This window comes from Impatiens glandulifera, chromosome 2 (assembly GCF_907164915.1).
Source record: "Impatiens glandulifera chromosome 2, dImpGla2.1, whole genome shotgun sequence".
NCBI lineage: Eukaryota > Viridiplantae > Streptophyta > Magnoliopsida > Ericales > Balsaminaceae > Impatiens > Impatiens glandulifera.
Window position 1 is genome coordinate 67,625,557 of NC_061863.1, and position 19,953 is coordinate 67,645,509.

General features: G+C 33.7%; 4 protein-coding genes across 5 annotated transcripts; 1 reads left to right on the plus strand and 3 right to left on the minus strand.

Moving 5' to 3' along the window:
* Window positions 1-1,504: 1,504 nt before the first annotated feature.
* LOC124925875 (chaperone protein dnaJ 16-like) lies at window positions 1,505-3,866 on the plus strand. The gene is made up of 9 exons (XM_047465994.1): window positions 1,505-1,875; window positions 1,953-2,076; window positions 2,167-2,249; window positions 2,326-2,437; window positions 2,532-2,636; window positions 2,701-2,841; window positions 2,914-3,022; window positions 3,118-3,320; window positions 3,406-3,866. The coding sequence occupies exons 1-9, from the start codon at window positions 1,739-1,741 to the stop codon at window positions 3,640-3,642; spliced, it is 1,251 nt and encodes a 416-aa protein (XP_047321950.1). The 5' UTR covers window positions 1,505-1,738; the 3' UTR covers window positions 3,643-3,866.
* A 47-nt stretch (window positions 3,867-3,913) lies between these two features.
* On the minus strand, window positions 3,914-5,870 carry LOC124925876. The gene is made up of 8 exons (XM_047465995.1): window positions 5,408-5,870; window positions 5,224-5,283; window positions 5,099-5,131; window positions 4,929-5,021; window positions 4,713-4,856; window positions 4,490-4,597; window positions 4,334-4,385; window positions 3,914-4,252 (listed from the first exon to the last, which is right to left on the minus strand). The coding sequence occupies exons 1-8, from the start codon at window positions 5,714-5,716 to the stop codon at window positions 4,221-4,223; spliced, it is 831 nt and encodes a 276-aa protein (XP_047321951.1). The 5' UTR covers window positions 5,717-5,870; the 3' UTR covers window positions 3,914-4,220.
* Window positions 5,871-8,882: 3,012 nt separating this feature from the next.
* Window positions 8,883-10,808, minus strand: LOC124927753. Of its 2 annotated transcripts, none has more exons than XM_047468218.1 (4): window positions 10,149-10,808; window positions 9,707-9,929; window positions 9,145-9,600; window positions 8,883-9,056 (listed from the first exon to the last, which is right to left on the minus strand). In XM_047468218.1, the coding sequence occupies exons 1-4, from the start codon at window positions 10,654-10,656 to the stop codon at window positions 8,981-8,983; spliced, it is 1,263 nt and encodes a 420-aa protein (XP_047324174.1). In that variant the 5' UTR covers window positions 10,657-10,808; the 3' UTR covers window positions 8,883-8,980. The 2 variants fall into 2 exon arrangements, with proteins under 2 accessions (XP_047324174.1, XP_047324175.1); XM_047468219.1 differs by having other exon boundaries at window positions 9,707-9,920; window positions 10,149-10,806.
* A 3,373-nt stretch (window positions 10,809-14,181) lies between these two features.
* Window positions 14,182-18,409, minus strand: LOC124925300. Its single transcript, XM_047465267.1, has 7 exons — window positions 18,239-18,409; window positions 16,943-17,437; window positions 16,596-16,670; window positions 16,101-16,190; window positions 15,585-15,698; window positions 14,920-15,504; window positions 14,182-14,238 (listed from the first exon to the last, which is right to left on the minus strand). Exons 1-7 carry the CDS (start codon window positions 18,407-18,409, stop codon window positions 14,182-14,184), a joined length of 1,587 nt encoding a protein of 528 aa, XP_047321223.1.
* Between the last annotated feature and the right edge of the window lie 1,544 nt (window positions 18,410-19,953).

Genomic DNA, 19,953 nt, shown 5'->3' on the forward strand with positions numbered 1-19,953 from the left:
AAAAATAATAATTTAAAATGTTCAATTTTAAGTATAAATTTATTTAATATTAAATATATTTTATCTCTTTTAAATTAGATATATTTTATGTCTTAGTCAATACTTTTAATAATTAAATTATCTCATGCTTTAAATTTATTATTAAATACATTTCAAACATGATTTGAAAATATTCAACAATTTCTAGAACATTTCATTAATTTACTTGAGAAATTAGTTTTTCAAACTTTGTTATATATTAAAAAAAAATGTTTGGGCTGCAAGTGAAAGTGATGAGAATTCAAATGGGCTTTTGAATAACTATTATAAATTAAATCCTAAATTAAATATAAAATATAAAATGAATTTAAGTGGGAAATAAAAAATTGTAGATACGGGACATTTGAAAGTGAAGTTTGAATCATAAATTCAAATTATTATTATTATATAGATATATATTTATTTATTTATTGAGATGTTGACATGTATAAGACTTCATTTAAAAAATAGATAATTCATATAAGCATTCATATCTTCTCAACTTGACATTTTCAGATATTAACAGGAAATTATACTGAAATTTCTTTTTATTAAAATAATAATAATGTTTTCTTGATAAAATAATTAAAAAAATAAGAAACAAAATTGAAAATAATATTGGCTTAAAACGATGTTGATTAAGAGTGTTTTCTATATATACATAATAATTATGTTATGTCTACATTTTAATTTCCCAAAATATTATTTCAATCATTGCTAGATTTTAATGTGACACTTTAAATTTAATTGGTATAAATAAAAAATCTTACAAATTTTAAAATTCATAAAAGGAAGGGTATTTAGAGATTTCCCATATTCAAATTAATATTTGTAAGAAAGATAAATTTGACTTTCGCAATATCAATAGTGAGTATATCTTTACAAAAAAAAATAAAAATTACAAACTCAAGCTAAAATTCCCCTAGTATAACTGGAATTTGGAACCTCAAATCAATATTTTGGATTTATTGATTAAAACTAAAAAAACTAAAAAAACTAAATAAAAAATGACATTGAAAAAGTATATATGTTTTAAAACTATAATGATACAAGTGAAACAAAATTTTATTCATAAAGATATAGTTGAAGCTAAAAAGTAGAATAAAAATAAATTAGAATATCCAAAAATAAAATGCGATTATACTTTGATTTCATGAAATAAAGACAAATACGGAGTTGTTTCTCGTTGTTGTTGTTATAATATACGAAGAATCCCTCTCAAAATACACAGTGCGTGATACTAGGGTGCGCCAGAGTGCGCACTGTTCAAGTGTTCACCGTCACCCAATTTGTGGTTGCCTTTGAACACACGTTCGGAAAAGTCGCTATCAGATTCGTCAGAACCGATAATGTGTAGCGCAATACGCACTCCGGCGTCTGTTAGATAGATGTAAAGAGATAAATTTTGAAATTTGGAGAAACCTATGAATGAATATAGATAAAATAATGACATACAAACAAAATTTCACTCTCTCTCTCTCTCTTCACTTAGCTTGTTCTGTTTTGGAGCTGCTCCTCCAGGTTGGTGGTGGTTGGCTGCCCTGGTGGTCCACTGTCGTCGTTTCTTCTTTGCTGTTTAAGGGTTCTTCTTCCAAATTTGATTAAGAAAACTAGATTCTTTACGAAGAAGAAGCCGTCCAAATCATGTTTCCATTAACGGGTCGATTTCTTCCATCTCATTTTCATTTCATTTTCTAGTCTAGGGTTTTAAGCGACAAAGATGCCCATTCATCGTTCGAGATCCGATAAGCAGGATGTAACAAAACACCCTCGACGAGATCCCTACGATGTTCTCGGCGTCTCCAGAAATTCGACTGACCAGGAAATCAAAACCGCTTACCGTAAGCTGGCTCTCAAGTAAGAACCTTTCTCTTCTAACTATTGCTTCCTTTCACTATTACAAGATCCAGTTATATATTCTTGTGTTTTTTTAGGTACCATCCTGATAAGAATGCAAATGACCCAAAAGCGGCCGACATTTTTAAGGAGGTTACCTTTTCGTACAACATTTTGTATGATCCGGATAAGCGGCGTCAGTATGACAATGCTGGTTTCTCGGTATGATTTGAACTTCATTCATTATTTAGCTTAAAACCCCCCATCAGATTTATTGCATAATAAATACATCTAATTAATGCTAATTGTCAGGCTGTTGAATCCGAGAATCAAGAATTGGAACTAGATCTTTCAAGTTTGAGCACTGTAAATACCATGTTTGCAGCACTTTTTAGGTGACAACAACATACTTTGGATGTTTTTTAAGGAAAGAAAACTCATTCTGTTTGCTCGTGTTCCGCTCATTTGCAGTAAACTTGGAGTTCCTATAAAAACGACTGTATCAGCAACCGTCTTAGAAGAGGCTTTAAATGGAAGGGTTGAGATTTGCCCGCTTGAGTTGGGTGAGCCTTTGGTTAAAAAGGTAAGACTTTATTATTATTATTATTTGTAAATGGCTATCCTTCTTCCTTTTGATAATGGATTCTTCTTATACATACATATTTATCTTTTAACAGGTTGAGAAACAGTGTGCTCACTTTTATTCTGTCAGAATTACAGAGGAAGAAGCAAAATTAGGACTTGTCTGCAGTGTCAAATCTCTTGACAAAAGCAAATTCAAGGTTTGATCCATGAGTGTTCTTGAGTTAATCAGAAAACACTTTCTGATTTTGACAAACTTTTCAGCTATTGTACTTTGATCTGGATGAGAATGGTGGATTGAGCCTTGCACTACAGGAAGATAGTGCCAAAATAGGAAAGGTTACTTCTGCTGGCATGTATTTTCTTGGCTTCCCCGTCTATAAGTTGGATCATGCTGCAAATTCTGTGAGTCTCTTCCTATACAAATTTGTATTTTGATTTCTCGCCAGATTACATAATTACAACATTTTACTTCAGATGGTGGCTGCTAAGGACCAGGATACATCCTTCTTTAAAAAATTGGACGGTTTTCAACCTTGTGAAATTACAGAATTAAAAGCCGGAACCCATACCTTTGCAGTTTACGGTGAGCCTACTTCCCTTGCATTCTTTCTTTAGTTTATCAATCTCTACGAGCTTGTTTGAGTTTATGATTTGAATGTTTTTCTGATCAATCTTTAGGTGATAACTTTTTCAAAAGCATGAGCTACACAATAGAAGCTCTATGCGCGGGTTCATTAAGTGAAGCAAAAGAGAGTCTTCGAGCTGTGGAAGCTCAAATTTTAACGAAAAGGGTGGAGGTCTCAAATTTTGAGACCGAGTACAGAGAAGTTCTCCAGCAATTCACGGAGATGACTAGTAGATATGCTCAAGAGATGCAGTCTGTATGTTTTTTTTTAAAATGCTCTATGCTTCTCTTGTTCCTTGGGCCTTATTTGGAATGTGATTCACGCCCACTCGATTTTGCAGATTGATGTGTTGCTTAAGAATTGGAATGAAATACGATCCTCTTACAGAGTTGTTCCAACAATGAAGAAGAGCAGTAGTAAAAGCAAGAGTAGGAGCAGCAGCAGTGAAGCCAAGGACAGTGTGAAAGAGGATGTTGTTCATTCGAGAGAAAGGAAGTTCTCTACAACAAGGGATAGGCAAAAGAAGAAAAGGTGGTATAATATTCGTTTGAAACTGGAAAAGCAGAAGCCTCGCTAGAAGAGGTTCTGTTCTGGAAGTCCTTTTTCATCTTGAGTTGCCTCCATGTACTCTTTAAACGACTATATCTATGCATTGTGGTTGAGAACGAGGTGATCCCCGTTTTCTAGAGGATATATTTATATAGATTAGAATTCTTTTGGGCTATATTGTGATTCTCAATTCTACATGTAAATCTTCACTTGTTCTAAACTATGTTGATCAAAGGAGAGTTATTTATGCTATTGAGACGATCCTTTGTTCGTTGGTTTTCTTGAGTAACCATAATGTGATGAAGTTAAGAATGTACTTATCACTTGTGATGGGAAAGGGTTTTGAGGAACAATATGTTAATGTTTCTATAAATATATATTCCACTTGTTCTGTTTACAAACATAAATTGTCCCCATTTGGAAACACGGATACTTGTTTCTCTTGCATCTATATCTGTTTTCAAATACATGACAAATTCAGATAAAGTAAAAATAAACCTTTCTTTCTGTTGAACCAGTTGAAAACATTGGGGCTGCTCATGAAGAATCATTTGTCCAAAGAATAGCAGTCATAGATTGCTAAAAGAACCAAATGTGCTGTCTCTGCTAACAGGCTTCTTCTTCATGGATTTCACCATCTACAGAAAGCACCATGGTTTTCAAGCTCAAAATTGATAGCCAATTTGAAATTTGCAGACAAGAAAAAGCTCACATCTTACCATCAAGACGAACTGCAAAGTGTGCTTCAGCATCAGCAACTTTGTTGTTACTCTTTATTTTACAAGAGAAGAAGAGCACACACACAGTGATGTAACAATATCGTCAATAATATGTATGAACTGCATTTAAGAAAAAAAATGACAAAAGATACATACCCTTAAAACATGACTGATCTCGAAAGACAAGAACTCATCCTTCAAATTCATTGCTTCCTTATACAAATCGATTAGACTATCATTTCTAATCCTGCACTTTTTCTGCATCTGTTTCATAAAGAAACCAAAGGGGATACACTAATTGTTTGCCATAAGTAAAAATCTCTTTGCGGAACTGTAGACAAAAAGTATCAGATCGACCAAATTGAACAAATGAACAAACCTGCTTACAGACAAGCTTGGAGTCGCCAAAAACCTTAATATCTTTAAATCCCTTTTTAATGGCACATTTCATACCCAAAATTACTGCTCGATATTCAGCAACATTGTTGGTTACGTCGCCTAAACCCTCCCGCAATCTACAAATCTAATATTACTAACAGGATTAGGATGAGAAACCCTGTATGTCAAAAGAAATTAAAACACAAATGAGTACTACCAAATTTCCATCTGCATTACGCAGAATTGCTCCTGCTCCAGCCTGACCAGTATTTCCTTTGAAAGCACCATGAAAATGAAGAATGCAAGATGTCTGAATGCAATAATAGCAGAAATTGTGTCATATTTTTTTGTTAATGAAAGAAATCAACACTCAATCAATCATCATACCATTTCAGAAGGGCGTGTTGAGACAGTCGTATCCTGCAAATGAGATGACCACATTAATCATACAAGATTGAATTTTTTGATTATAATCATGCTCAATACAACTTCAAGATTAAACTCTCACTCACAACAGCAGCTACTTCTGGTGTGATGTTGGTTATTGGTTCATCTTTGGTTGGAAATGAAATCTGAAAACAAACAACACCATGTAAAAATCAACATGTATCATCTTCCCATTTTACTGTAATAATGTCAGTTGAAGAAGAGATTGTAAGAATGGGATAAAGGAGGAAGAAGATGACATGAAATTACCGAGCATCCTACTTGATCATAGCAATCACTGTCAGCATTCCTCACAACAAAGAGAGGGTCTTTTTTTTCTTCAATGACGGATAAATGAGCTAATTTAAGTAAAGGAGATTTGTTATCTCTCCTTCTAGAAGAGTAACATTGAACATGAAATGTGGTTAAAGTGAACTCCACATTTACAGCTCTAATTCCAATACGACTAAAGCTCGTCTTCCATGAAAGAAAAGAAAGATGACATACCGAACTTCTAGCAACGCGATGGCCTGCTCGTGAAAGTATATACAAAGAACAAGCCTGGAAAATGGAATTCATTTCTGGGTACTATAGAGCTAAAAACTAAGTAAATTGCGCTATATATGGATCTGTGCAAGATAAAGAGAAAGAGTTTGAACTGAAGATCAAGAAACTAAAGAGAAGAGTTTGAACTGAAGAAGCGAGAATTGAGAGTCACCGGCCGACGCGCCGCCGCAGCTAATAGAGCAATAGCTGAAAGGGTATCAAAAGAGGGATTATATCTTAATTCATTAAAAAAAATAAAAAATCCAAATTCAACAAATATAATAAATAAGTCATAACTTAATATATTATTTTGAATAAAATAAAGTTAGACTTATATTCAGAAATATAAAACAATTATTAAATAATTTGTTCAAAATATATTTAAAAAACTTTATATATATCAAACTGTAAGTATATTAACATGTATTTTATTGTTGAAAATTATTATTATTCTAATAAAATTTTCATCATATTTATTGAATACTTATAAATTAAAAGTGTAATTTAATTTAAATATTATAAAAATATGTATTATTAAACATTTGACATATAAAAATATTTTTTAAAAATATATCACTACTCACACACAGTTACACAGCACAAGTTTCAACAAAATGAAGCTACAGTACTACTTTAGAGACACATTGTTTGTAAAATAAGAGAATTGTTTTATTAGACAATAATATTAACACTAAACTTTAAATGGATTATAATTCAAATTTACTAAAAATTATAATAATTTTTTAAAATTTGATTTACAAATATTTTTTATAACAAACAGTCAATACATCTCTAAAGAAAAATAAATAAATTTATTTAATTTTAATATATATATATATATATTCATTTAGTATAAAATATTAATTAATTTATATTTTATAAAATAAATAAGACACAAATTTCAAGTAATAAGCCTAGACTTATGTCCCTTTAGAGGTCAGCTATCCCAGACATTTATTAAATATTTTGTATAAATTTATTTATATATTTAAAATCATTTTTAAAAAATATAGTAAAAGTATAGTTTTAATAAAATTATATTTTTAATAAAATTAAAACTATACTTTTTAAGAATTATTTTTCAAATGAGACAGAAGAAGGGAAAGTGTCTGAGATAGCTGATCCTCCTGATGTCATCGGGGCAGGGCTGGTTTCATAAACACCGGATCACCTCAAAAAATCTAAATTGTGGTTTCTAATTAAACAATCACATTTTCTCACTAAAAATAATAATAATAAAACATTTTAATAATTTTAATTTAAATATTTAATATATTAATATAATAGTGTATTATTAATAATATTTCTAGCTCAAATATAATAAATAAGTCATATCTTAATATATTATTTTAAATAAAATAAAGTTAGGCTAAAATTCAGAAATGTAAAACACTTATTAAATATTTTGTATAAATGTATCTATATATCTAAAAAACTTTATAAATATTTATTTGATTATAAAAAAATATTATTAATTTAATCAGTTTTTTATTATAAAATATTAAATAGTTATATTATATTATAATTTAATTTAAATTAAATATTATAAAAGTATTTTTATTAAACATTTTGATATATAAAAATACCACAAACTGTTGGATCAAGTAAGAGAGAGTAGTTTACTGAAGGCAAACACACAAACACTCTGTATTGAGAAAAATTAAACTATAAATATGTTAGCTTCAAAATTCATTAAAACAAATGTTAGTATTAACCCTAATTAAAATATAGTGTTTTTAATAGTTTTATAAAATATTTCTTTATCATAAAATATCTCTAATCAAAAAAATAATAAATTTATTTTGTAAATATAAAATATTTTTAAATTAATATATAAACATATATTCACTTAGTAAGAAACTTTAGATAATTTTTTATTTTATAAAATAAAAATAAAACAAACAATTTTTTTAAAATAATTTTATTCAATTTTAATTTAAATATTTAATATATTAATTTAAGTCAATATAGTAGTTTGTAAATATTATAAATTATAATAAATAAGTCATATCTTAATATATTAGCAGAGAAATATGTAAGTGAACTGTGAAAACGATGAAAGAAATTTAATTATTTGTTTTTTTTCTAATATTTTAATTTGTAAGGACAACATTATTTGGTTGATTTTTTTAAAAATATTTTATTTGGCCTTGTTTGGATATTATTGATTTTAATATTTTTTAATTATATATATATATATATATTAACAAATGATTTGTTAGTTTAAATTCAATCTGTATTAAATATAAAATAATTATTAAATATTTTATTCAAATTTATTTATATATTTAAAGAATCACCATTTATTATTCTAATTAATTTTTTTATAATAAAATATTTAAATATTTATATTTACATTAATTTAATTTAAATATAATAAATTATGTTTGATAAAAATTTTGACATAAAATTATTTTATGAAAAATATAGCATTGAGTTACACTTCCTATAGCACGAGTTTGAATTGAAAAAAATTATAATTGGAATAATCATCTAATGATAATAGTGGGGGTCTGAAGTGCATTTATTGTACCTGCCTTATTTTATTTTATTTAAAAAAAAAAAACAAAATAAAACTTCATATTTAATATTTTTAATAATTCATTTGTAAAGATGTGTTTATAATAGATAATTCATAGATGTGTTTATAACAGATATTACATCTCATATTAAAATAAAATATTTAATTTATTTAATTTAAAAATATAAATATTTTAAAGTAAATGTATATATATTTATTTATTATGAAATTTTAATCAATTTTGTATTTTATAAAATAAAAAGGATAAAAACGAACAAACTATTTTAATCATTTTATTTCATTTAAATTTAAATCTTTAATATATTGATTTAAGTTGAATACTATAGTTTATTATACTGTTATTAATATAGTTTCGAACTCAAATATAATAAATAACTAATAATTTAAATAAAATAAAGTTTGGTTTTGTTTTAAAAATATAAAATAATCATTAAATATTTTGTTAAAATTTATTTATATATTTAAAAGACTTTTCAAATACTAAAATATCACTATTTATCAAACTCAAAATGAATTAACCATTTATTTGATTAGCAAAAATTATTATTATTATTATTATTATTATTATAAACTCTTTTTACTTAAGATAGTCAATAACAATAATAATCATTATTTAATAAAAAATAATTTTAAATTTTAAACTTTAAACTAATCATCAATAAACATTAAATTACTAATATAAATTGGATAAATATAATTAGTACATACATATAACAAAAAGAAGTATCTGAGTTGAGAAGAACAAATGGCTAGCTCTATTTTTCTGAAGCAGCTTGACCTCCATATTTGGAGTATACTCCTGTTAGAACTGCTTTCTCTCTGAACTTTAACCTGATACATAAATTAAGACCTTATTCATTAAGAGGAGAACATAGCTCAAAACTTTTCATATATTCTTATCATTATTGCATTTCCCTACCTATTTGCAGATCCGGGTATATTAAGTTGTGGTTGTTTCTGCGCTTTCTTCTTAGCCATAGGCTTCTTAGGATTACCCTTTTTTGCTGGTTCTTGAGATTTTCTTGCGGGCGTAGAAATGGTGGCAGTCTTCTTTTGTGTGGTTTTTGGTTCTTCTTCATCATCATCATCATCAACATCAGAGAAATCGAAAGCTTCCAAATCTTCTTCAGGGATGTCCTCCACAACAGATTCAAAATCAATACTAACATCTCCTTTTAAACTGGATGATGATTGAGAAGCATAAGATTTATCTTTCACTGGCAACTTCCCTATAGTATCATTAGATTTTCCTTTCACTGGCAACTTCTCTATAGTATCATTAGATTTCAGGGAATTTGGATCAATTATCTCAAGGGTGATCTTCTTTTGGATCTTACCAAAAGATATATCTTGTTCCGAAAATAGTTGCACAAACCTGCAAGTATTTTAAGGAAAAACATAGATGTGATCACAAAAGACGGATTAAGAGATTTTGCAATTAACAACAGCTCAATTGTTTGTGAAAAACATTGAATGGTTACTTTTTGGCATGTGCCTCAGAATGAAGATAGACAAAGGCAAAGCCCTTGCAGATAGGGTCTCTAGTCTTTTTGTTGCCATCATTTGCTGGAACTATGTTGAGGATTCCAGGAACCCCTTTGAAAGCCAACTGCAGATCCCTATGGATGTTCTTCTTCTTGGGAAGGTTGACCAAACGTACACAAATCCCAGTTTGAATGGGCTCTTCTTCTTTGGCTGCAAGCCCTACACAATGCTAGATCAGCACAACAAACCAACTATTCTTCTATAAACAAGTAATAGAAAGAATATAACAGGCATTTCATTTCAGGTCATTCATTCAGATTACTGTTGAATAATGTTGTAGGAATTACTAGTGGAACTTGCAGTTAGAGATGAAATTTGCATAGCAAATAAGAATATACTGAAAATGTGGCATATGAAATTGTATATATAACGAGCAACCTTTCAGTTTCTGAGGCACTTTCTGGGCGTTAGGGTTGCTTGCTTCACTTTTGAGCTTATTTTTATTGGAAAGCAGGGCTTGTCTGCTCTGTTCCATTTCGTCGAACAGCTTGTCTTCAATCGAAGTATCATAAACCTTGCCATCACCAAATCCGCTTGGCTTGTTCTTAAGCCAATTCTTCATGTTCATTAACGGTATATCTATTTCGTCGTCGTCGTCGTCTTCATCATCTTCATCTTTCCATTCGTCCTCACCTGCAAATCCTTCCGTTTCCAGAAGGACGTCATTGCTACTTTTGGAGGAAGAAACGGATAAATCGTGCCTCAAATGAGTAAAAGCATCACGAGAGAGGAAATGTTGCCGTTGGAGGAGGATAGAGGAGAAGTGACCTCCATGAATTTTGACCGAATGACATAGAAAACAGGAATTGGAATTCTGAGGGGCTGTATTGAAAACCGCTGCTGCTGATGGACATTGAAATGACAAAAATCCACCTCTGCTTAGCATTGATTCTTTCTTTCTTTTCTTTGCTCTTCAACTTGTTCTTCACGAATCACGAACCTGAAGCTAACAGCGAGACGAGACGATAAAAATTGCCGGTGACAGTTTACGAATGGTATTTTCTCCTTCCTCTATTTCCGGCGACAACTCTTCAAGTAAGCGCCTAACAAAAGGCCTAAAAATCACTTCACTTTAGGGCCTTTTAACAGCCCATTGGAGCTTGTTTAGATTTTTTATTTCCTTTTTTCAAAAAAAGTATATTATTTAATATAAAAAGTATATTATTTATGTTTTTAATTATTTAATTTTTATTTTATTTCATTTTTATAAAAATATAATAATAATTTGATAGTTAAAAATAAAAAATGTGATAGTAAGATTTTTAATATGTAATAATAGTTGGAGGACTCCTTTACATATTTAGTTTACTGATTAATTGGGCTTATATCCCCGATTTCCCTTGGGGAAATTGGACGAAATGACCCTACAAATAGGGGAAATTGCATCCGTGGTAATGTTTAATAAAATTTGATCTGATGACCACTTATTTTTTTTTTTGACGATTTTACCCTTTTCGCGTAACGCGAAGGGACTTCGCGTTTCGCGAAGTGAGACGCTGTGAAAAGTCCAGAATACCCTTACTATATAATAAAATCCGGCCATCTTTTTTTCATTTCTTTTCTTCTTCTTCTCTCTCTTCCCTTCCGCTTTTCTCCTCCTTCTCTCTAATCTCGCCGGCGACGGAGTTCAACGGCGGCACTCAATGAGCTCCACGACGAGCACAAGCACTGTAACAATTGGTAAGTTTATGTATTTCAAGTTTATTGTTGTTCATTTATGCATTTTCGAATCACTGTGTTGTTTAGGGTTTCTTCTGATGATACTTCCCGTTTCGCTAAGTACTTCCCGTTTCGCTAAGTACTTCTCGTTTCGCTAAGTACTTCCCGTTTCGCTAAGTACTTCCCGTTTCGCTAAGTACTTCCCGTTTCGCGAAGGGTTTCCATTTCACAGTATTAATTATCCCGTTTCCCATTTTTCTTGCAGCCGAAGTTTTCGTTTTCTATAATGGAGAGTGGAAAGTTGATGCTAATGGAATATGGTTTTTTGATGCCTCTTCAATCAAAACATTGGATTTACCCCAAAGTACTCGTTATGCTGAATTAATTGATAAACTCCATGAAAGACTTCAAGTGCAGAAATCTACCTATGATTTAGTGCTGCAAGTGAAGTATGATATTCCGAATATCACAAATCCTAAACCCGTTTTTATTGAAGATGATGAGGATCTGAACATATATTTATCACGCTTGATTTTGGGTAGAACTGTGTCACCATTGTGTGTGTCTGTAGTAGAGAAGTCACAATTTACTAAAGAAAAGATACCACTACTTACCTACCCAACTCAAGAAAGTATTCTCCCACAATTTACTCAGAAAATTGTACCAGAAGCTTTAACCTCGGAGGTCTTTGTTGAAAGTAATGAAGTCGGAGATAACTCTTTGCCTCACATCCCACTTACTCAGGACTTGCATGCATCGATACCTACACCACATAGTGCGAGAAGAGCATCAACGGGTACACCTACTAGTGCAAGAAGATCATCATTGGGTACACCATGTAGTGCAAGAAGATCATCATTTGGTACACCATCGACAGACATATCACCGACAGACATATCACCAACAGACATATCACCGACAGACCCCTCATTTGCGTTGGCATTAACTACTGAAACTGTATTGGAAGTCGGTGCCTTGTTTGAAAATAAAAAAGAACTACAACTGATGCTATATAAATATGCGATGGCTAATCATTTTGAATTCAAGGTGGAGAAGTCAAGAAAACATCTTTGGTATGTGAAATGTTTGGATGAGAAATGCAAGTGGAGATTGCGTGCCGTGAAAGGTAAATTATCTGAGATGTTTGAGATCCGGAAATTCGACCAACAACACTCATGCTCAGTTCTATCTAGGCTAGAGAAAAAAATGCAAACACCAACATGGGTTATTGGGCAGTACGTGAAGAGTAAGTATATGGACCATCACCATAATCACTTGCCTAAGAAAATAATTGAAGACATGCAGGCAACTTATGGGGTAAATTTGACTTATAATAAGGCTTGGAGGGCTAGGGAAATGGCATTAGTGGCGGTGCGAGGAACGGTTGAGGATTCATATGAAAAATTACCCTCATACCTATACATGTTGGAGAAGCATAATCCTGGTACCATAACAGACATCCAAACAGACGAGGTCGGGCACTTCAAGTATATGTTCATGTCCCTAGGCCTCTCTATTAGGGGTTTCAAAGCATTTTGTCGTCCCGTATTGTGTGTTGATGCCAGTTTTCTTAAGCACAAGGTGGGAGGTCAACTATTGGTGGCTATTGCATTAGATGCTAATGAACAATTATATCCTGTCGCATTCGGAGTTGTTGATTCAGAGAATAATAACTCTTGGACTTATTTTATGCAAAAATTGAGAGAAGCAATTGGATTAGTTGATGATCTCGTCTTCGTATCCGATAGACACCCAAGCATCGCCAATGCCTTATGTGCTGTTTTTCCAGAAGCATACCACGGTGCGTGCACATATCACATAAAGATGAATATCAACGCGAAATTCAAAACTGATAATTGTCATATGGAGTTTGATATGGCTTCTCGTGCGTACACCGTCCACGAATTCAATCGTTTTTTTGACAAGATAAGGGTTAAAGATAATAGGATTGCTGCCTATTTGGAAGAAATTGGATTTCAAAGATGGAGTAGAGCATTTTTCCCCGGTAAGCGATACAATCAACTGACAAGCAATTATGCTGAGAGTTTTAATAGTCAGAGCAGGGAAGCCAGAAAGTACCCCATTTCCTCAATGGCCGAGTATTTAAGATTGACAATACAAGGTTGGTTTAATGAGAGAAGAGAAAGAGCGTCCAACCACCGAGAAGTGTTATCTCCAACATATGAAAAGTGGTTACGTGAGGGATTCGAGAAGGCTAAATTCTATACAGTATCATCGCTTAACCGATTCGAGTTTTATGTGCATGACAATGAGTCTCATTTTAAAGTTAATTTGAAAGACATGAACTGCACTTGTAGGGTATTTGAAGTTTCTGGTCTTCCTTGTACTCATGCAATGGCTGCTGCCCGTCACCGCAATTTGGTTTGTTATGACTTTTGTTCAAGGTATTATTCAGCTCACATGTTCAATCTATTTAACCAATTGTTTAATCGTTTTATTTTCCATTCTTACAGATATTACACAACTGAATCTTGGATGAATGCATATGCGGAGACATGTTACCCTGCTGGTGATGAAGACGATTGGGATATTCCCGAAATGATCAAGGAACGCGTATGTCTAAAACCACCTGTCAAGGTTAAGAAAGGGCGCCCACAAACAAAGCGTAGGTCATCTCAAGGTGAGGTACGTAAGGCTCCGAGATGATGCAGCTCATGTGGTGGACTAGGACATAATAGGGCCACATGCAAAGCAGTCATGCCTGCTCCATCTACTGCAAAAGCATCATCATCTAAGCATCATGACTCTTCTTCTCAACAGCACGAGCCATCATCTCAACAATATGAGCCTTTAGATTGATTGGGATAAGTTGTATAAGTGTTTTGTATAAGCTGTATTATGTACTCGGATAAGTTGTACTCGGATAAGTTGTACTCGGATAAGTTGTAATCGGATAAGTTGTAATCGGATAAGTTGTAATCTGTATGTTGTATCTAGTTTATCTGTGTACTGAAGGAGTACTTAACGCTTCGTTAAGTGCTTAACGCTTCGTTAAGTGCTTAACGCTTCGTTAAGTGCTTAACGCTTCGTTAAGTGCTTAACGCTTCGTTAAGTGCTTAACGCTTCGTTAAGTGCTTAACGCTTCGTTAAGTGCTTAACGCTTCGTTAAGTACTTAACGCTTCGTTAAACGCTTCGTTAAGTAAAACTTGGTTTAAGTGAGTTTAAGTTAGTTACTTGGTACATTGATTTATATGTTCATACATTGATTTATATGTTCAATTCTTTGGTATGTAAATATCAGACTACCAACCAACCAGACTACATTAAAACTACAAATATTTTAACATGAAATGTAACTTAAGTTGAAGTTCTACCCAAAAAGTAATACAAGTTCAGAATACATAAGCACAAGTCAAGTTCTATCCAAAAATCAATAAACGATTACAATACAAACTAAGGTTCTGTAATTTGATGAAATAACCGGACCGCCATCTTTTGTCGAAAAAACTCGATTTCATTGGAAGTCACCTTCTCTACACCTAAACCAGCAGTCAAGTATTCCATGTGCATAAGCATAAATACACCACAATCCCCACTTTCTTCTGCTCTAGGGACTTCCCCATATTTGGCAACTGTATTTTTGGCTGGGTGTGGCAACCTTTTATATGTCAGTTTCTGGAAATTGAAATTAGGATACCGTTTTAGCTCAGCATCACTTGCTCCCATTGCATATATTCGTGGAAACATCTCACACAAAGGTCTCATGTATGGATCGAGATTCCTATAAATACTCGAGTCGCAGTCATAAACGTCAATGTGATTATCTTGTACACGAACGACGCACAATACCCAATGCTTGTTGCCAATGTTCAAAGGCACGTAAATATCGTCTACTAGTGGCCATTCTGGCATATGTCTATAAGGCGCTCCCCAGAAGTACTGAGAAAATACGTCTGCTATTGGAAATTTTTCAGGATCTTTTTTATAGTTCGGGTACTCTCGCCTCATCATATCTGCTAATAAGCAATCCCCTATTGATACTTTACAATGTTTATATGTCTTGGGATATTGCTCAATCCTTTTGCGCAACAAGTGGCAGACTGCGTCGATTTCCTACAAAATGGGGGAAAAGGCAGCATATATCAAAAACCTTATTCATAACTTAAAGAATTAATATGAAATGCAAGACTTACAGGATCTTTAAGCCATGTGGACTTTGTTAGAACTCTAACAAACAACTTCTTTCGTGCTTCGCAAGTAAACACAGTTTTTGTCTCATCATTGGTAGCTTCATCTTTCAACCAATTCTGTAATTGAACCAACAACTCATCATCAAATTTTTGAAGGGGATTGATAGTTAATGGATCATTCGTCTTTGGCTGTTTTGACAAAGAAGGGTTGGTGTAGTCTTCATCTTTCTTCTGCTTCCTCACTCTTTTTTTGGGAACTACTCCTTTAGGTGGAGTGTTGTATAATTGGAAATCATCATCATCGTTCTCATCATTCCCATCCCTCGAATCCTTCCCATCCTTCCCATCGTTCTCATCCTTCCCATCCGTGGCATCCTTCTCAACCTTGACTTTCTTCTCAACCTTCCCAACCTTGGCTTTCTTCTCAACCTTCTCAACCTTCTCAACCTTGACCTTATCCTTCTTTTTCTCAATTATTTCTTGCATCATATCGGAGAGCAACATCTCCCCACCATCTACCTTCACATCATTCACAATCTCCCCACCATCCACCTTCACATTATTCTCAGTCTCGTCCACCTTCACCACACTATCCTCCGCCTTCCTATCCTGCAAAAATAGAATAACAGTGTGGTCAACGTTTACTTCCCGAAACATTAGACTTCGCTAATCAAAACTTACCTCAGTTTTATCCTCCTCCTTCACACTCTCCTCCTCCACCTTCCCATCCTTCATCTCCATCTCATTCGTCATCATCTCCTCCACCTTCCCATCCTGCAAAAAGAAAACAACAGTGTGGTCAACGTTTACTTCCCGAAACATTAGACTTCGCTAATCAAAACTTACCTCAGTTTTATCCTCCACCTTCACACTCTCCTCCTCCACCTTCCTATCCTTCATCTCCATCTCATTCGTCATCATCTCCTCCACCTTCCCATCCTGCAAAAAGAAAACAACAGTGTGGTCAGCGTTTACTTCCCGAAACAACATTTGACTTCACTAAGTAAAACTTACCTCAGTTATATCCTCCACCTTCTCACTCTCCTCCTCCACCTTCCCATCTTTCATCTCCATGTCATTCGTCTTCATCTTCTCCACATTCCCTTCCTGCAAAAATAAAACAACAGTGTGGTCAGTTAAGAACAACAAAAGATAAGTACTTAACGCTTCGCTAAGTACTTAACGAAGCGTTAAGTACTTAGCGAAGCGTTAAGTACTTAACGAAGCGTTAAGTACTTAGCGAAGCGTTAAGTACTTAACGAAGCGTTAAGTACTTAACGAAGCGTTAAGCACTTAACGAAGCGTTAAGCACTTAACGAAGCGTTAAGTACTTAACGAAGCGATAAGTATCTTCATCTTACCTCAGTGTTGGCCTTCTTTTCCAATTTGCTCTTCTTCTTCTTCTTCTTCTTCTTCCTCTCCTCCTCCATACTATCTAATTTGACAATTAAAGTGGCCATCCTTTGGTTGGATTTGGCTAATAACTGTTCGCACATACTAACAACCAACTTTTTCATATAAGCCTTGTGATTTGTTTGAGTTTCTTCGTAAGCTGTTTTCATCTCTTTGAGCTCCTCCTTCACCTCTTTGATGAGCTCCTCCTTCAGCGCTTTTACCTCCTCTTTCAGCTCTTCACATTTACATCCAACAGAAGATGTTGGAGGTAATCCAGCACTAGTAGCGGATGGGGGGCTAGGAATGTTGGCAGGACTAGATTCATAAGCAAGCTTCCTCTTCAGGTTTACGGCTTCTTTGAGATTAAGCGCAGCCTTTCTCTTCCGGGTGTTTGGTTTGGAAGTAGGTTCTTCATGTTCATCCTCAGGTTCACTTCCCTCCTCTTCATCATCATAATCCTCCTTCACTAACTTCCCTTCTGTAAATCCCTCAAAAAATTCATCAGTTGACTCATCTATTTGTTCAAAGTCCTCACCACTGTATAACTTCTTCTCCATGGAGGACTCTTCCATCTCAGTCAGATCCGTTGTCTCTAGGGCAGTCTTTATCTCGATGAGGGTGTTCTTCCTGTTGGAATGATAGACTAACAACCTTGGGCGTAGAGGATCATTAAGCTCATTCTTTCTAGCAAATTTAGGAACAAAACCTTTGATGACCTCATATGTCCACACTTGAAATGCCAGTGCAAACCCATAAATGTTATAAGCAAAAGGAGCATAAGGATCAGTACTCTTTTCCTTCTTCTTCTTATAATATTTGTGACTGAGATGTCTCATGTTCTTGTTCAAACCCTTGAGGGTGGCTCTGAAGGTCACCTTCCCCCAAGGAAATCGGAGGAAACTTTCCTCGTCTTCGACCATGTGGAGGATTTTGGCAAATACCACCCTCCTTGGGTCAAATGAAAATAGGTACTGGCAAATCAAGCATACCAGCCCCATCTTCCAGGCATCTTCCTTATCTCTACATTTCAAAAAAGCAGTCTCCAAGTCTTGCATTACTACACTCGTCTTCCCTTTAAAATATTTTACCAACAGAGGTGGACAACCTCGGCATTCTTCTTCGTTCACCTCAGGAAACCTTCCGAAGTTTAGGCCCGTCACCAAGGCGTACTCTTTCATACCAAACACAAGTTCTTGCTCATTGATATTGAAAGTAATCTCCTTGGAGGTTGAGGTTACCCTCCTAAGCAACATGTGATGTACAATAGTTCCTGAGAACTGCAACACTGGCGCAGAGACTATATATCTGAATTGGGTATTGTACACCTTCTCCACAAGATCCATTTCCTCAAACTTCATAACAATCTTCTTAAGGCAGAGGACGCTTTTCCAAGAAATCCGTCCAGGGAAATCAGGAACGGTAGTTTCTGCCATCTACAAAAGGAACAACAACAAAAATGTAAGATCATATACATAGACCACATCAAACGTTAAGTACTTAACGCTTCGTTAAGTCCTTAACGCTTCGTTAAGTCCTTAACGCTTCGTTAAGTACTTAACGCTTCGTTAAGTACTTAACGCTTCGTTAAGTACTTAACGCTTCGTTAAGTACTTAACGAAGCGTTAAGTACTTAACGAAGCGTTAAGTACTTAACGAAGCGTTAAGTACTTAACGAAGCGTTAAGTACTTAACGAATCCCTAAACCAGAAACAATAACCAACAACCAGAAACAAACATGCAAATATAATGCAATAATCAATAACCAGAAACAAACATTAAACGCTAAACCTAACCAATATTAAACCAATAAACTAAAACAGCCAAAACCCTAAAACTAAACATGCAAATATGAAAACCCATAACCAAAAAAAGACATGCAACAACCAAAATAAAACTAACCTGAGATTTATGGGGAATCAATGATAGAGAGGGAGGACACGAGGGGACGGGAAGATCGGCCTTGTCAATGTCTTCTTCAGTGAGACGGTTGTAGAGAGAGAGGAATCGAGAGGATAGAAGAGGGAAAGTGGAAGAAATGAATGTCCAAATGTTTTATTTTTTAAAATATATGGTACGGCGCGTGCATATACGCGCGCCTCTTCGTCTTCCTACGCGCGCGTGCAGAAGCGTTAAGTACTTAACGAAGCGTTAAGCACTTAACGAAGCGTTAAGCACTTAACGAAGCGTTAAGCACTTAACGAAGCGTTAAGCACTTAACGAAGCGTTAAGCACTTAACGAAGCGTTAATTACTTATCGTTTCGTTAAGTGCTTAACGCTTCGTTAAGTGCTTAACGCTTCGTTAAGTAACTAGCAGAAACGATATCATCTGCAAATATCATCACAGCCAAAAGAACAATCAATAAGATGAACAAACTAATAAACCAATATGAACAAATATGAACATATATGAACAAATATAACCCAATATGAACAAATATGATTCAATATGAATCAATATTAACCAATATCACCAAAAAGAACATATTTAGGGTTAGGGTTTCATTAAGAAATACAAATAAGAACATAAATCTGTTATATAAACATAGATTCGGGGATTAGGTTTCTTATCTTGTAGATTTCATTCATAGTAGTCGCCGTCGCCGGAGTTTACGCCGCCGGCGACAAACTCAGGGGGAAAGAAAGCATGAGAGAGAAAGAAAATGAGAGAAATGAAAAAATTTGAGTATATATATCAATACTGTTTCACTTCGCGAAACGCGGAGTCCCTTCGCGTTACGCGAAAAGGGTAAATTCGTCAAAAAAAAAATAAGTGGTCATCAGATCAAAAATTATTAAACATTACCACGGATGCAAATAGCCCTATTTGTAGGGTCATTTCATCCAATTTCCCTCCCCAAATTGTAACAATTAGATTATTTCAGATAAATAAAATGTTAATGCGGCTTTTTAATCTATTTAATCTAGGTTCATTCTAATCTATTTAATTTTATTCATTTAATGGATTTGATAATCTTC

Bases quoted from the DNA above. Each gene is read 5' to 3' on its own strand.
- LOC124925875 (XM_047465994.1), top strand. From the start codon at position 1,739: ATGCCCATTCATCGTTCGAGATCCGATAAGCAGGATGTAACAAAACAC. The intron at 2,077-2,166 runs GTATGATTTGAA...GCTAATTGTCAG, and splicing joins ATGACAATGCTGGTTTCTCG to GCTGTTGAATCCGAGAATCA. The intron at 3,321-3,405 runs GTATGTTTTTTT...TCGATTTTGCAG, and splicing joins ATGCTCAAGAGATGCAGTCT to ATTGATGTGTTGCTTAAGAA.
- LOC124925876 (XM_047465995.1), bottom strand. From the start codon at position 5,716: ATGAATTCCATTTTCCAGGCTTGTTCTTTGTATATACTTTCACGAGCA. The intron at 5,022-5,098 runs GTATGATGATTG...TATTGCATTCAG, and splicing joins CAACACGCCCTTCTGAAATG to ACATCTTGCATTCTTCATTT. The intron at 4,386-4,489 runs GTATGTATCTTT...TGTAAAATAAAG, and splicing joins AGATCAGTCATGTTTTAAGG to AGTAACAACAAAGTTGCTGA.
- LOC124927753 (XM_047468218.1), bottom strand. From the start codon at position 10,656: ATGCTAAGCAGAGGTGGATTTTTGTCATTTCAATGTCCATCAGCAGCA. The intron at 9,930-10,148 runs GTTGCTCGTTAT...AGCATTGTGTAG, and splicing joins AGTGCCTCAGAAACTGAAAG to GGCTTGCAGCCAAAGAAGAA. The intron at 9,057-9,144 runs GTAGGGAAATGC...TTTATGTATCAG, and splicing joins ATACCCGGATCTGCAAATAG to GTTAAAGTTCAGAGAGAAAG.
- LOC124925300 (XM_047465267.1), bottom strand. From the start codon at position 18,409: ATGGCAGAAACTACCGTTCCTGATTTCCCTGGACGGATTTCTTGGAAA. The intron at 16,671-16,942 runs GTAAGATGAAGA...AATGTGGAGAAG, and splicing joins AAAAGAAGGCCAACACTGAG to ATGAAGACGAATGACATGGA. The intron at 14,239-14,919 runs GTGACTTCCAAT...ATCAATCTAAAG, and splicing joins CTGGTTTAGGTGTAGAGAAG to GCTCATATTGTTGAGATGAT.